Source organism: Microtus oregoni, unplaced genomic scaffold (genome assembly GCF_018167655.1).
Source record: "Microtus oregoni isolate MIOR12 unplaced genomic scaffold, Mior012 000005F_ref0000423, whole genome shotgun sequence".
Classification (NCBI taxonomy): domain Eukaryota; kingdom Metazoa; phylum Chordata; class Mammalia; order Rodentia; family Cricetidae; genus Microtus; species Microtus oregoni.
This window is the reverse complement of record NW_024543064.1, coordinates 62095001-62112472: the sequence shown is the minus strand read 5'-3', so window position 1 is coordinate 62112472 and position 17472 is coordinate 62095001. Positions and strand designations below refer to the sequence as shown.

General features: G+C 39.7%; 1 protein-coding gene across 2 annotated transcripts in view; it reads left to right on the top strand.

Moving 5' to 3' along the window:
- Cntln (centlein) overlaps positions 1 to 17472 on the top strand; it is a 257955-nt gene that overhangs the window by 179167 nt on the left and 61316 nt on the right. For both annotated transcript variants that reach the window (XM_041651057.1, XM_041651056.1), the window contains exons 16-18: positions 8589 to 8766; positions 12997 to 13090; positions 13174 to 13397. In XM_041651057.1, the coding sequence (XP_041506991.1) occupies positions 8589 to 8766; positions 12997 to 13090; positions 13174 to 13397 (496 nt within the window). The remainder of the gene's footprint in view (positions 1 to 8588; positions 8767 to 12996; positions 13091 to 13173; positions 13398 to 17472) is intronic.

Genomic DNA, 17472 nt, shown 5'->3' with positions numbered 1-17472 from the left:
GTGTGTTTCTTGTAAACAGCAGAATGTTGGATCCTGTTTTCTTATCCAATCTCTTAGCCTGTGCCTTTTTATAGGTGAGTTGAGTCCATTGACATTAAGTGATATTAATGACCAGTGGTTGTTAACTCCGGTCATTTTTTTTTTAGTCGTAGAGTTTGTGTGTTTCCCTTCTTTGTTTTGTGTTGGTGAAGGGTCTCTAGATGTCTGAGGTATTGTGGTCATTGTTGGACTCCTTGGTTAGTGATTTTCCTTCAATTACTTTCTGTAAGGCTGGATTTGTGGCTGCGTATTGTTTAAATTTGTTTTTATCCTGGAAAATTTTATTTTCTCCATTTATAGTGAATGAAAGCTTGGCTGGGTATAGTAGTCTGGGCTTGCACCCATGGTCTCTCAGTTTCTGCAGTACATCTATCCAGGACCTTCTGGCTTTCATGGTTTCCATGGAGAAGTCAGGTGTAAGTCTGATAGGTTTACCTTTATAAGTAATTTGGCCTTTTTCCTTTGCAGCTCTTAATATTCTTTCCTTATTCTGTATGCTTTGTGTTTTGATAATTATATGGCGAGGGGATGTTTTTTTTTGATCCAGCCTATTCGGTGTTCTGTATGCTTCTTGCACCTTCATAGGAAAATCTTTCCTTAGGTTGGGAAAGTTTTCTTCTATAATTTTATTAAATAGATTTTCTGGACCATTGAGCTGCCCTTCTTCTCCTTCTTCTACTCCTATTATTCTTAGGTTTGGTCTTTTTATTGTGTCCCATATTTCCTGAATGTTTTGTGATGAGAGTTTGTTGGACTTGCTGTTTTCTTTGATCAGTGTGTTTATTTTCTCTATGGTATCTTCAGAATCCGAGAGTCTTTCTTCTATCTCTTGTATTCTGCTGGTTATGCTTGTTTCTGTAGTCTCTATTCGTTTACCTAGATTTTCCATGTCCAGACGGCCCTCTGTTTGTGTTTTCTTCTTTGCCTCCATTTCAGTTTTCAGGTCTTGAACTGTTTCCATTATCTGTTTGATTGTTTTTCCTTGGTTTTCTAGGGTATCATTCACTGATTTATTCAATTCTTCAAACTTTCTGTTATATTTCTCATCCATTTCTATAAGGGCGTTTTTTACATGCTGTTTAAGGGTGTCAATCACTTTCATGAAGTCAATCTTTTCTCCTTCCTCTTGATTAAGGGGTTCTTGTCCTCCCGTTGTGAGGTCGCTTGTTTCTGGTAGCTTCATGTTGCTTTTCAGCTTGTTGGGCGAATTCTTGCCTTGACGTCGGCCCATCTCTTCTTCCAAATGCTCCCTATGGATCTTCTTTTACCGGATTAGGTCTCCTTGCCTACCAAACGCTGTCTCTCCCCAATGTTGGCTCTCCCAATGCTGGGTCTCCTGGCACCGAAAGATCAGGCCTCCATGCTGGTTGGGCAGCTCGCAGACAAAGCGCCTACCCCGCTTGGTGCAGGCAGGCCACAGAAACAAAGGAACTGCTGTCCGCCCGGGAGCCCCGGATACTCGGACCCTGCGCCCAGATAGGCTGGGCTGGGCGATGCCACGCGCCTAAAGAGGGCAGTGGGGGCGAAGTGGGGAGGGCTCTGGACGGAAGCTGGGTGGGCCAGGAAGAAAGAGGCAGCAGAGAGCCCAAGCAGGACAGGGGGCCAAGAAACCCCCGAGCTCCCCGTCCCAGGCTGGCTCCGTGGGCCAGAAACTCACCCCAATGCTGGGTCTCCTGGTGCCGAAAGATCAGGCCTCCGTGCTGGTTGGGCAGCTCGCAGACAAAGCGCCTACCCCGCTTGGTGCAGGCAGGCCACAGAAACAAAGGAACCGCTGCCCCCCGGGAGCCCCGGCTACTCGGACTCAGCGCCCAGATAAGCTGGGCGATGCCACGCGCCAAAAGAGGACAGTGGGGGCGAAGTGGGGAGGGCTCTGGACGGAGGCTGGGTGGGCCAGGAAGAAAGAGGCAGCACCCGGGGAGTAGAGGCCCTGCAGAGAGCCCAAGCAGGACAGGGGGCCAAGAAACCCCCGAGCTCCCCGTCCCAGGCTGGCGCCGTGGGCCAGAAACTCACCCCAATGCTGGGTCTCCTGGCGCCGAAAGATCAGGCCTCCGTGCTGGTTGGGCAGCTCGCAGACAAAGCGCCTACCCCGCTTGGTGCAGGCAGGCCACAGAAACAAAGGAACCGCTGCCCCCCGGGAGCCCCGGCTACTCGGACTCAGCGCCCAGATAGGCTGGGCTGGGCGATGCCACGCGCCAAAAGAGGGCAGTGGGGGCGAAGTGGGGAGGGCTCTGGACGGAAGCTGGGTGGGCCAGGAAGAAAGAGGCAGCACCCCAATGCTGGGTCTCCTGGCGCCGAAAGATCAGGCCTCCGTGCTGGTTGGGCAGCCCGCAGACAAAGCGCCTACCCCGCTTGGTGCAGGCAGGCCACAGAAACAAAGGAACTGCTGCCCGCCCGGGAGCCCCGGGTACTCGGACCCAGCGCCCAGATAGGCTGCGCTGGGCGATGCTACGCGCCAAAAGAGGACAGTGGGGGTGAAGTGGGGAGGGCTCTGGACGGAAGCTGGGTGGGCCAGGAAGAAAGAGGCAGCAGAGAGCCCAAGCAGGACAGGGGGCCAAGAAACCCCCGAGCTCCCCGTCCCAGGCTGGCGCCGTGGGCCAGAAACTCACCCCAATGCTGGGTCTCCTGGCGCCGAAAGATCAGGCCTCCGTGCTGGTTAGGCAGCCCGCAGACAAAGCGCCTACCCCGCTTGGTGCAGGCAGGCCACAGAAACAAAGGAACTGCTGCCCGCCCGGGAGCCCCGGGTACTCGGACCCAGCGCCCAGATAGGCTGCGCTGGGCGCTGCTACGCGCCAAAAGAGGACAGTGGGGGTGAAGTGGGGAGGGCTCTGGACGGAAGCTGGGTGGGCCAGGAAGAAAGAGGCAGCAGAGAGCCCAAGCAGGACAGGGGGCCAAGAAACCCCCGAGCTCCCCGTCCCAGGCTGGCGCCGTGGGCCAGAAACTCACCCCAATGCTGGGTCTCCTGGCGACGAAAACGCCTCTATCAACTTTTAACCAAATAACACCCTGGAGATTTTGTTTCTCATCATTTTGATCTTGTACTTAGTAGTTTGAGAATTATAATGGCTTATTTTTGTTGTGAGCCTGACTTGTGAGTAAGGACCTCAGTTGAGAAATTGCCTCTACCACATAATCCTGTGGGCATGTCTGTGAGCCATTTTGTTGAATTGTAATTGTTATAAGAGACCTCATTCCACTGATGGTGGTACAGTTGTGGGGCAGATGGGCCTAGGTTATGTAAGGAAGGTGGCTGAATGTGAGCCTGGAAGTAAACCAGTAATCAGGAGTCCCCTATGATTTTGGGTCCAGGCTCCTTCCTTGAGTCCCAGCCTTGACTTCTCTCAATGGTGGACTGTTATCTATAACCCAAAAGAAATGTTTTCCTCCGCCAGATTGTTATTGGTCACTCTGTTTATTCCAACAAGAGAAAAAGAATGATCCTATTTCTCAAGGCAGAGCAACTTTCCCTTGGGAATCCCACTGCTGTTTGTGGAGGCAGTAGCTAGGACTGTTTCCACTTAGCTCCTCGGTCCATTGCATTAACAGTCAGGAGAGAGACACCATATTATTCACGTCTATTAGCCTAAATGAGATGGAATTAGACCATGTCTGGAAATCAGAAGATTGGCAATGCCTGTCACTACTCTTGTGTCAAAGCATTTTCTTATTTTTTATTTCCAAAATTTTATACCTCATCATTTTCTAGAATATCTTGTTTTTTCTATATGACCATAATCAACAAATGCAAAGGACAACTGTCAATCCTTGCCTCGTTTGATCTGTCAACACCTTCTGATAGAGTTGATGTCTACATTCCGTCTTGCTCTGCTTTGTATGTGGCAGTCACTGACAGAGCCACCTCACCATCGATGACATTAAAGGCTGTGCTATTTATTTTTTTCTTCTCCCTTTTTTCTCCCATTTCTTTGTTTTTAGGAGTTTAAATCCTTGGAGATCTCTTTTTTCTTAGTTTAAATTTTTTTCTGATTTCATAGCATTTATTAATACAATCCTTAAATACTTTATTAATATCATTGCAGCCACCCCAAAATTTAAATAAATGAGGAAGACTTCTCTCCTGAATTTAAGATTAACTAAGTTAAAAGTCAGCTTAACATTATATTTTGTGTCTGATTTCCTAAATCATACCTCCAAGCTTGCCCACACAGAATCCCTTCCTAAATAGCAACAATTCTTTCACTTATTCTGAACAAAACCTTGGAATCATCTTTGAGTAAGTCATTCCCAACCTCCATTCAATTGGGAAATTATCATGGGGTTCTTCTAAAAACACTCTTTGACTATCCTCATCACTTCTCTTGTTACAACCCTGACATGCATTTCATCGTTTGTTAAGTTTCCTAACCAGGGAGTTCTCATCTGTCTGGCCACAGTGAACTGTTATTTCTTCCTGTCGGTCAGGGACACCTGTCTCAGCTGCACCCTACCTTCTGCGTGGCATGAATTTCTTAGCCATCCATGTACTTTACCTTTTCTCTACGACTTCCCTAAGGTCATTCTGTTCCAGATTATTACCCTGTCCTTATTTTACATCTTGGACTCCGGATTTCTTCCTCTTCCTCTGCACAGTTTGTTTTCCAATGGCTTTCGTTACCTTATAGCGCACTGCATAACTTTCCAAATGTACTGTGTTTAGTATCTGCTTTTTCCTGGCTAGAGGATGGCTAGAATAGACTTTCAGAGCCTAATGACTGTGGAACTTTCTCATCAGTGAGTGTATCCTGCATGCATGAAACAATGCATACACTGATTATTTTTTTGAAAATGAGAAAATAGAAGGAAAATAAAAACAAAACACTGCGCCATCTCTAAAGCCACTCTACCTCAAAGAGATATTTTTAATTGAATCTATCACTAAATATATGACTAAATATAATAATCACTCCACTTTCCCCATTTTAGACATTACATGTTGAATTCTTGCTAAGTTTTCGACATATGTAAGGGAGGGCGAAATTACAAATAGAAATATCCATGTTAATAAAATGACAGAATATAAAAGTATATTGAATCTACTGTTTTTATTAAAACATGCTGAATTTAAGAATATTGAAAGAATTTATAAATTTGGTATGTTGCTATTCTGACATTTAAAAATAAAACAGAAAGAAGTTGTTTAAATCAAACCTAAATAAAGTATCAGAACATTATAAAAGAGCCATTCATAAATGTTTTAAAATGAAGATCTGGGGCTGCAAAGATGACTGAGTCAGACAGGAAACAACCTTTCACATGGATCCTTATCCCTAGCACCCACGAAAAGGCATGTTTTATGACACATAGATATCTCTTTCATGGCAGGGGGTGTTGATGTAGAGACATGTAAATGCTAGAGCTCACTGACCACAGAGTTTATATAATTGTTGATTTCTGGGCTCAATGAAAGAACTTGTATCTAACAAGGTTAAGAGCAGCTGAGGAAAATACAGGATACAAACTTCAGACCTCCACAGGCATCCACACATATGCATTCATGTGTATGCACACACAAGCATGTACTCAGACATATCCTACACACACACACACACACACACACACACACACACACACACCTGATTTCTGTAAGTCTTCATGGGTTTCTCAAAGGTGATTCTTATCAAGCTAACCTGTCCTTTTCTCTACCTTCACACGGACTGAACCATAACTAAGTGCTCTACCCCTTACCTGCTGCCCAATCCACATCTTACATTATTTTAGAGCACTATCACACTAACAGTGTGTCTGAATCCTAACAAAACATGCTTATCAATATTATCATTAAAATAGCACCCAAATATCTGAAAACAGATATAAATATAAGGGTAGAAAATACTTTACAATGTAGAATCATGAGTCCCAAAGATCTCAGCAGATGAGGAACATACAGAAGTCTAGAGAGCAAGTTAATTGAGTACAAAATGCTAGTTGTTTAGCTACTGTTGAAAAAAATAATATATTTAATAGTGTATATGTAGAAATACTGTATAAGTATTTTAGAATGGACATGTCAGAGAGACTTTCATAATTTTAGCCTTCCAGAGTTCTTCTAAATAACCCTTAGTGGACAGTTCCTAGGACGTGAACTTGAATTCTCGTTATGTTACATCAGCATAAGCTTGAGCATGTGCTAGAGTGACCAAGGCAGTAAAGCACCTCAAAATCATTTTGATAATGAAAATTAGAATAAACCTTGAGTTTTTCCCCTAAAGATGTCTCAAGGAGTATGTATCTATGTGACAATAGTTCAGATATAGTCATGTAAAAGTTTTATGTCCCTTTCCACCTTAAAACTTGTCTGTTTTTAAAATAATAAAATTTTAGTAGCTCTATATGGTACTGAGTTATATCTTTGTTCGAGTCTCTGATATGCCGCCAGCATATTCCACCTGCACCCCTCACTCCTTGTTGTTTTTCTAAACAGTTTCACTCCTTCTGTTTCAGTCACTGCTCCATTGCAGTGAAGAGACCCCATGGCCAGAATTACTTTCATAAAAGAAAGCGTTTTTTTTAATTAATTAATTTATTTATTTATTAAGGATTTCTGCCTCCTCCCCGCCACCGCCTCCCATTTCCCTCCCCCTCCCCCGATCAAGTCCCCCTCCCTCATCTGCTCAAAGAGCAATCAGGGTTCCCTGACCTGTGGGAAGCCCAAGGACTGCCCACCTCTATCCAGGTCTTGTAAGGTGAGCATTCAAACTGCCTAGGCTCCCCCAAAGCCAGTATGTGCAGTAGGATCAAAAACCCACTGCGATTGTTCCTGAGTTCTCAGTATTCCTCATTGTCCGCTATATTCAGCTAGTCCGGATTTATCCCATGTTTTTTCAGACCTAGGCCAGCTGGCCTTGGTGAGTTCCCGATAGAACATCCCCATTGTCTCAGTGTGTGGGAGCACCCCTCGTGGTCCTGAGTTCCTTGCTCGTGCTCCGTCTCCTTCTGCTCCTGATTTGGACCTTGAGATTTCTGTCCAGTGCTCCCATGTGGGTCTCTGTCTCTGTCTCCTTTCATCGCCTGATGAAGGTTAATATTCACGAGGATGCCTATGTAAAAGAAAGCGTTTAATCGGGTTGCTTACAGTTTCGGAGGCTATCATCACAGCAGAGAGTATGGCAACATACAGGCATGCATGGTGCTGGAGAAGAAGCTGACAGCTTTACATTCTGATCATTAGGCAGCAGGCGGAGAGAGACTGGGGCTGACATGGGCTTTGAAACCTCAAAGCCCTCCTTTGGTGGCTTCCTCCAACAAGGCCACACCTACTCCAACAGGGCAACCTGTCCTAGTATTCTACTCCTTTCAAACAGTTCTGCTCCCTGCTGACTGGGCATCAAATCTATGAGCCTATGTGCGTCATTCTTACTCAAACCTCCACATCTACCATCATATCAGATGACTTTCATATACCTGTACAAAACCTTACTTCTGAATAAGGGAAAGCTTGAGATTTGTCTTTTAAGAATGACTTTTATCACTCAGTGATTATCTCCAGCTGCATACGTTTTCTTTCAAATAATGTAACCTCATTCTTCCGGTGGAAAAAAATTCCACTGTGTCATTTATATCACACACATCATCTTCATCCATTCCTGTGTTGATGGAATCTCAGTTTGCTTCCATAGCTTAGCTACTGTGAGTAGTGCTGCAGTAACATTGTACAAGTATCTCTTTGGCCTATTGACTTGAAATCCTTTGGGTAAGTACCCAAGAATGGTCGAGGTGGATCACAAGAGAGATCTAGTTTTATTTTTTGAATGATTTCTGCAATGGTTTTTCTAGTTTTCAATCTCATAGTCTTACATGAGAGTTCTCTTTTGTTGACATCCTTGCCAGAGCTTGTTGTTATTCATTTTTGTAATGACTTCTGTCTGGAGTGAGAGGGCCTCTTAATGTAGTTTTAATTTGCATGTCTGTGATGGCGAGTAAATGACCTTCAAAATGTCTAATCTCTTCATGGCTTAATTTGTTTTTCTCTTGGATACATCACTACTAGTGTACTGTGGATCTTATTTATTCTTATTTGGTTCCATTTTCTGAATCGTTAGGATGACACAAGTTACAAGAAGGCAGCGTATTCAGATTATTTCCTCTATTTTATATGCTTACCACTTTAACCCTTATGTTACAAAACTTTTTGGTTCATAGTGGATGTACTATTTCAATCATAAATGAAACTATAACCCATGGTAGAAGCCAAAGAGACAAAAATTTTATGCCTGGTGGGAAACTATTTCTGTTAAAAAAATAATTAAACTCTTTGTGCCCTGGCCCTTTAGAAACTGACAGTGAGGCAGCGTGTGCTTCTCCACAGAAGGCTGCAGGAATGCTAGCAGGGATGGAGCCAGTTACCTAGGTTCTTGATGAAATTCTTTAAGTCTGTAAAGAAGTTTAAAAGGATTTAATGTTGAGAACCAATGCGTACCTATATTAGGCTTCTGTCTTTGTATATGATATATGATCTATGCCATTTGGCCACCATATGCAGAGAAGTGCATATGCAAGCATATCTTGTTGGCATTTGTAGCCTCATTACCCCCACCCTTTGTTTTAATTTGCAGCAGTGATTCTGAAACACAAATGTCTCAAAATTTGGGAACAATTATTGTGGAAACATCCCAGAAAATAAGCCCTATAGAAGACGGTGGAGACCAGAAAGAAATTGATCAAACAGAAGATTGCTATGCTCAACAAAGGGAAATGCAGACATGTTCCCACGAGGATGGCAGAGCCCTGAAGGTATGCCAGAGCTTAGCTTAGTTCTACACTGTGTCCCTAACCTCACCTAACTCAGATCGTTACAATCCCTACAGTTATGTCTTCTTGAGAATACACAGTAAAATACTTTTGAATCATTTTTAGAACCACTTGGCTATATCTGCAAGATAAAATGAAAATAAACACTATGCTTATAAATTTTAAGATATTCTTGTCTCAGACAAAGGAAAGAATGAAAACCTAATAGTAAGCTTATAATTCTTTTTAAGAAAATTAAATATAGCAAAGAAATTTATGCTTTTGTTTGCTTAAATAAAGTTATTCTTACTATGCTCCTGCTACTTGACTAATGATAAATAGGTAGTTTCCTATAGAAATTACTATTTGGGGCTGAGGCAGGAGACTCAAAAGCAGTCTAGTTTACAATAAGAGACACTTAAAATATTTTTTGTTGGTGCTGTTTTTTTTTCTGTATTACTTGATGGACTGTTTTGTTCAGTTGTAACTATACATGTGTAGCCTAATGAGTTTGGAAACAAGAAACTCAAGTTCTTATTGACTGCAAGCAAATGTAAACCCTTTTGACTAAATCTACACTTGATTTTAACAGAAAATAAATAACAAAATTGTAGCCTGTGTATTTGGAAAATATTGGACTCTGTCACCAACCCCTGGAACTAACCATTATCTTTAATTTTGTCACTTTGTTTTTTCGAGTTTTGATTAAGTTTCCTTTCTGGAGCATTATGAAATGAGGTCATGGAAAGCCTGGCTTCTCTTGCTCATTCATTTGCAGTCCTGTAAATAATATTTCATTGTCTAAACATGCCACACATTGTCTATTACACTGTTGGAATTTGAGAGGCTTCCCTTCAAATTTCCTGCAAATAATGTTGCAATGAATATTCTTGTATATTTCATTCATTGAATAAATGTGGCCATTTCTGTAGTAAAAACTGAAACATGAATTATTGCTCCATGGCTGGTAAGATTCTGAGATTATAGTTGACACTTTTTACTTTATTATGTATGGGACCACTTTTCTGTACACCCCAAATGGTGGTGGAAATCTCATCACTTAGTATGTTAGACTTTCTCATTTCAGCCACCTCTGTTTATTTTGAGGTTCATCACTGAGGGTTTTCTGTGATTACCAAGGTATTGAGCCTTTTCTTTGTGGTTATTGACCATTTCTAATTCTTTGTAAACTGCTTTTTCATGTCTGTCTATTTTAAAAGCTAATTATCTATTTTTTTATACATAGAATACACCAGGTATGGGATCTTACTATATATATGTATATATGAATATATGATATATATGTGTGTATACATGTATGTATATACATGTATGTGTGTGTGTTTGTAAAATAGACTCCCTCTCCACATATATATATATATATATATATATATATAAAATATTTCTCTATGCCTTTGTCCTAGTAGATGGTGCCTTTAAAATAATAATATATTTATTCTAATATGACTCAATTTATCAATTTTGCCATTATGTGGATAGGAATATATATATATATATATATATATTAATACAAACTTGCTATAATTCTAATTCCAAACAGGTCCGATGACCTGGGATGGGTGTGTAAAGTCAGCCCAGCAAAGAAACTCTGACCACGTATTTTAGTCACTGAGACACCTGCAACGTATAAACCATAATAAATAAAGATGATAAAAGTCCCTAATTACATCATGCTCCTTCCGTCCAGAGGATGAAGAAAGGGTTAGCCTTGTAAGACAGAAAACTTTATGTAATTGTTACCTTTTATCAGCCAAACACCATGAAAAATACAATTCCACTTCTGCCTCTACTTCCCATATTAAAGGCCTGTTGGGTACCTAAACGCTCTTGCCATTTATAAGGAGGCAGCTCTTACATCTCCTCCTCCTATCTGGGCACAGTGTTAGAGGATCACAGAGGAGCCTTGACTGCTTCTTCATTTCACTGGAGACTACAAAGACTCCTGAACATCTGTGATCTCGTGAGCCAAGCCCAGAGAAGAAGACTTTCATTACCTCATACCTAACAAGCCCCAAGCCTCCTTGTCTTGTCACAGTAGGCCAAGTGGGAGCTTTAACAAGGCTCTCTCTGTCTTCAGTTTCAGTAGTAAGAGCAGAGGCCCATTGGAGAGCCTGAACTTCCACCCTATGCAGCAGTAATGATGTGCCCCTCTTCAACTATGGTGTCTCTAGAGACTGGGCTTCCATGTTCAACTTGTATAATTGATGTTTTGCCTCTTGTTTCAACAGTGTAATTGGAGAAGTCTGTTCAAGCAAAATGCAAATAATATCAAAAGTCTTCACACACAGTGTCTCAACTATTCAGGGTACAAATGGAAATCATTCATCATATATAGAACCAATGATACTGCAGCTTATATAAGAAATATCAATCAACAAAAGACAAAATATATTAAAGCAGTTCACTTCCATGAGTAATCATGGACAGGTTACAGCATGAAAAAAAAAACAGAGTCTATTAATAAAAAAAGAGTTCTGTCAAAGAAGTAAAGATATTGAAAAAGCCAAATAAGATTTTAAAAACTGAAACATAACTTGTTTTTATTTGCCCCACAGAGGGAGCATAAATCCTCATTGGTTCCATTATAACATGGGATGATACTATACCCTCAGAGGGTATTTTATCCATGCAATGAAGTGCTGAGTCTAGAAGTAAATCTGCTTACTTTTTGGCATCTGATCCTTGATGAAGATGAAAGAATATTTCAATTAAAGAAGGATAGTCATTTTGACAAATAGCAGGATCAGGTGGTTTTTCTTAAGCAAAAACAGGAGTATATACCTAAATCTTAAATCTTATGCATAAGTTATGCATAACACATAAAAGTGTAACATTTAAGTTATAAAACTCATAGAAGGAAATCTAAGAGAAAAATCTTCAGAACCTAGAGTTTGATGAATAAAGAATTTTTAGACCTGATACTAATCCAAGATCCATAAATTAGATTACATTAAAATTAACAACTTTCGCAAAGCAAAAGATCCTACTTAGAAAGTGAGACCACGTGGCTGATGCCCAGTATCTGATAAAAGTTGAGTTAAATAAAGACCTCTCAAACTCCAGCCCTAAAAGACAACAACAATTCAGCTGGGAGTGGGCAAGGCATGAACATACAGTTGGCCTTAAAGGATACCTGGGTGGCGAATAGCTACACAAGTTGTTCAGCATCACTACCCTTTCAGGAGTTCAGGTTAGGATCACAAAAGACAGCACAATAAAAATAATCACAACCCCAAGAGTTGACGTCAATGCAGACAGTGGGGCTCAGGCTTTGCTCGTGTGATTTTGGAATGCAACAATGTAGCATTCCAGAAAATTCCTTGATAATTTCTGAAAAACTGTACCTACCACTTATACTACAGTCCAGTTGTGACACTTTTAGATACTAATCCCAGGAAAATTAACAGTGTTTACCAGAAGCAAGGGGATAAGAAGTCTTTGATTCCCCAGAACTGATGCCACACATGACACCCCATTCAGCTCCCCAGAGGCAGGCTGGCTTAGAGCTCCCAATGGGAGCCATGTTGGTGTGCATCTTAAGGTGATCATCTTGCCTTGGTCTTCCAAATATGAGCCACCTCTCCCAGCATGAAATTAAGAAAAATATGTTGTTATTACACTTTGAGGTTCATTTGCTATTAGCTTTCATGTCTACATTCAAACAGACCAGGAAGAAGCATCCAAACAAAGCTCCCAGACTACCAGAGACTGCTTCATTAAGTAGCCATGTTTTATTGTCGTTGCTTTATTCAACCTCCTTTTTTTTACTCATTTTTATTGAGCTCTACATTTTTCTCTGCTCTCTTCCCTGACTCTCCCCTTCCCTTCAGCCCTCTCCCAAGATCCCCATGATCCCAGTTTACTCAGGAAATCTTGTCTTGTTCTACTCCCTGTGTAGATTAGATCTATGTAGGTCTCTCTTAGAGTCCTCATTGCTGCCACTTCTCCTTTTAAGAACTGTCCTCAGGTGAAATTCTACTTCTTTTCAGTTGCTTTCATGTCAATATCTTCTACCCGATAGTTCAACTTTAAATTTATTGTATATATTAAAATGTTAATTCAGGTGGATTTCTGAGAATATAATTTAGGAATCAATTATAGAATTTTATTGCCCATACATTTTATTTACTTAAATATATTAAATGACATGTAAATTTGTTTGACATTGTCATTGTGTAGTAACCAATTTTTTTCTGAAACCTTCAAATTTAGGCTATTTCTCATTATAAGAATACCAAGAAAATGGCTTTTCAAAAGAAGAGTGGAAACACACAGAAGAGTTTGCATGCGGTGGTCCCTGCCAGAGGTAAGAGTGTAATAAAAAGGTAACAGTGTCTTTATCAATGTAATCTGATTTTGCAAATTATGAACAATATTATCTTTATTTAGTTAACAGAGAAAAGTGCAAAAATATCCCTGCCCAAAAATCCAGTAGCAACACTATTTTATTACGAGAACGGATTATCTCCTTGCAGCAACAGAACAGTTTGCTTCATAATGCCAGGAAAGCAGCAGAGTCATCTGCTAAGGAATATAAAGAAGCCAACGAGAAACTCCTCCACCAACAGCAGGTATCTGAGCAGCGATTTCAGACCAGCAGACAGACAATAAAGGTAAAGAGAATGTTGAGACTGAGTTATAATAAATATGCAGATTATATTGATATTTTATTTTACATCTGGTTTTAGTTCCCATATCTGTTAGACATACGTGCAAGTTTAAAAAAAAAATCTGAGGTGTTAATGTAGATCCTATCACCTTAAATTGTCACATGATCCCTCATGGAATCACAGAACTGCAAATTATGATCAATTTGATGGCAGTAAAAGATTCACGTGAGCTCTGCTCATGTTGATTTAGAGAGCAGTATCCTCTGGTGTCCTTCATCGCCTCTGACCCTTCCACTCTTTCTGCCTCCTCTTCAGGGGGTTTCCTGAGCTCTGAGCGGAGGGATTTAATGGAGAGAGACATCCCATTCAGAGTTGAGTGTTCCAAGGTCTCTCATTCTATCTCCACAGGATTCTCTCTCTCTCTCTCTCTCTCTCTCTCTCTCTCTCTCTCTCTCTCTCTTTCTCTGTGTGTGTGTGTGTGTGTGTGTGTGTGTGTGTGTGTGTGTGTGCACGTGCGCATGTGTGTGTGCCTTTATTTGGTGACTGTTGTTTTCTTTCTTAGTGGGTGGTTATATTTTGTTTTCTTAGGTCTGGGCATTTTGTTATATTGGGTTTTGTTTTTTTCTTTTTTAAGAAAAAACTTCAAGTTATATGAGTAGGGAGGGGGAGATGATATGGAAAGACAGGTGATAGGAAGAATATGATTAAAACATATTTATTTTAAAATTGTTTTAAATAATAAAAAATACTATAAAAGGCCCAAACAACCTACTTCTAAATCCAATCCTTATTTTAATAAAAAATGCAGCAATTAGCAAAAGCTAAAAATAAAAGATGTAAGCTCTCTACTGCTCCAGTGCCTGGCCTGTCTGCTGCCATGTTCCACGCCATGATGTAATGGACTCTTAACCTCTGGAACAATGAGCCCCAAATTAAACATCTTCTTTTATAAGTTACATGGTCATGATATTTTGTCACAGCAAATCCAAAAATACTATAACAATAATATTTCTTAAAATTTAAGAAGAAATGCTTCTAAGCCAGGATCTGAAAAACAGAATTTTCACCCCAGGCTATTGCTGCTAAGAACTCAATTGTAGCTATCTGAATGGCCACAGGATTCATATGCAGCCTGTGAGCACAAGTATTGCAAATGTACATGGCTGCCTTTTTTAATGAACTTTTTTATCTTCACCAATTTCTTGAAGAATCCTTGGTTCCCGTACTCCGAGGCAGATAAATTCTGTAACAGCATATTTAATTCTCAGACTTTTGGGACAGTCTTAAATAATGCAGTTCAATTTTTAAGATTTGAGTTTTTAAATTTGTGACATTCCTTATTCAATTATATTAACTAATTAATATTAAATTTGCTTAATCAAAACTCAAATAAAAGACTATAGTGAAGTGAGAGATCCTGGAACATGGCCCAGTCTGCAAATGCCTTGGGATTTTAGGTTATTCCAGCATATAGACACCACATCTCAAAATAGGCTAGCAAACCCTTGAATTATAAAAGTGTCAGATTCTATGAACCTGCATTAAATTTTCACCTATTGTTTTGATATCTTTGTCAGTATTTCATAAATGTATATTTTTTGATAATTGTTTATATACCTTTTGTCTGAAAGGTTGGAATTGGTAAACTACTGGCCATTTTTTTTTCTGTCAGGAATTATAGGATTTTAAAAAGCCTCATTGTCTTTGGATAATCTATGTTTAAGCCTCTAGTAATAAAAATGTGGAAAACAACTCTATGATTGTCATTGCTCACCCCCAAAGTTTCTTTTGCTTTACATCAGTAGATTGTGTGGTACACAGTTGTTGTAAGCTATTCAGTTTATATATGTCAGATTCTCTAGGGCCATGGCTTTTGTCAGATGAAGCATTTTTTATTTTGAGGCTGATGAAACACAGTGCTGATATTGATCTGTGCATGACATAGCCTGTCTCTCTCCTGGCAGAGTGTAGCAACATTTATCCAGGAATTTGTGAAATGTCACTCGGATCATGTTCGCAAGGTAAACTGCAAAATCCAGGATCTGAGCTCAGAATCCATGTGGAATTGGACGTGACTGTCTTGTTCCTATGTCCGATCTTCTAGATGAACTGAGTGATATTTGTTAACAGAATATCTGGGTCTGATTGTTAGTGACCATTATGATTACTTAGAACACTGTGTGCTAGAAAATCTTTTTTTTTATATTCTGTTCTTACTTCTGACTTTACAGCAGAAAATATACAAAAGAAAATACAGCCTGAATAGCATCAACTTAAAACTTAATTTTTGTTTATGATGAAACTGAGAGACATTGCAGTTATTTATTTACAGCAATGTTTCCTCTCTGTAGTGATATACTTTCAAATACATTTGTCTCATTAAATTACCAATCTTCCTGGAAGGTGACAAATTAGAACATTTTTCTGATTATGAATTGTGATATTTAGCAGTACTTACTATTTTAGAATTTGTTTTCAGCTTTATTTTGTTGCACAGGCTACATAAGATCCTTTGCATGCAGGCATATAGTGCACTTTGAGTATATCCACCACATACCAAATACACACCACATTCATAAGCCTTCCCTCTCCCATCCATGCCTCCTGTTTGTCCTCTTTGTTTCACAGGCATTTTACTCCTTCTTTCAATGACTAAATATTGTTTTGTGTGTGTGTGTGTGTGTGTGTGTATGAATGAATGCTTTTATGTATACTACATTTCATATTACAATAAAATTCTCAATAGGGAATAAAATATGATCCTTATTTCTCATTTAAGATACTAATATGAGAATTGAATATGTGATCTGGGATTCCCCTCTCTGTATGCTGTGAATATGTTTTATTATCTTTGGTTAATAACGAAGATACTTGGGCCTTTGGCAGTGCAGACAGAGTGGGGCAAGGCAGGAATCCAAGCAGAGATAAAAGAGAAAAATAGGTGGAGTCAGAGAGAGGCCATGTAGCTGATGAAGGAGACAGACACCTGCTAAAACCTTACCAATAACCACAAGCCTCATGGTAAAATACAAAATAGTAGAAATAGGTTAATTTAAGATGTAAGAGCTATCTAGAAATATGCTTAAGCTATTGGCCAAACAGTATTGTAATTAATATTTTTTCTGTGTGATGCTTTTGGATCTGGGTGGCCAGGAAACACATATGCAGCCTCTGTTTATATCCTTCTGTGGTCATTGATGGAGATGAAAAACAGATATTTATAGTTATACCATAACTAAGGAGTTATAGTAAAAGATAGATTAGATATAAAACTTTAGACTAACAGAGATAGGATAAATGATAGAGTATTTTCCTTAATTTGCCAAATGTAAATAGACTAAGTATTATAACTATAATTCTTGCTTGAGAACTGTTTTGTTTTATGTAATCTTGCTATGCTAATTTAAAACCTTCCTTTTTAACTAGACAGAAAATGGGAGGTGGTGTGGGATTCCTGTCTGTATGCTGTGAATATGTTTTATTGACATTGGTTAATAAAGAAACTGTTTTGGCCAGTGGCTTAGCTGAATAGAGAAATGCAGGAATTCCAAGCAAATAGAGGAGAATAGAAGGTGGAGAGAGAGAGATGCCATGTAGCCGCTGAAGGAGACAGATGCCCAGGAACCTTACTGGCAAACCACAGGCCTAGTGGTAAATATAAAATAATGTAAATGGGTTAGTTTAAGATAGAAGAGCTAGCTAGCAATATGCTTAAGTGACTGGCCAAGCAGTGTTGTAATTAATATTATTTCTTGTGATTATTTTGGGTCTGCATGGCCAAGAAATGATCAAGCACCCTCCATCTATAAATGTGTATCACAGTTGAAGGAAATTATGATATGTATTTATACATATTATTGTTATGGTTGTGCATATCTCCATATACAAAGTATACGTAAAGTACACATATATGTAAAGATTATGGGGGGAGCAATCATTTTACTATCATTCTTTAGTAAAGTTTTTGAAGGAGGTGGTATTTGAATTGAATAATTTTGAAAGTTGTGTGCATGGAGAAAACCATTAAAATAAAAGAAAACTTCAAAATGTGAATGAGAGAATGCAGTTTATTGAAAGT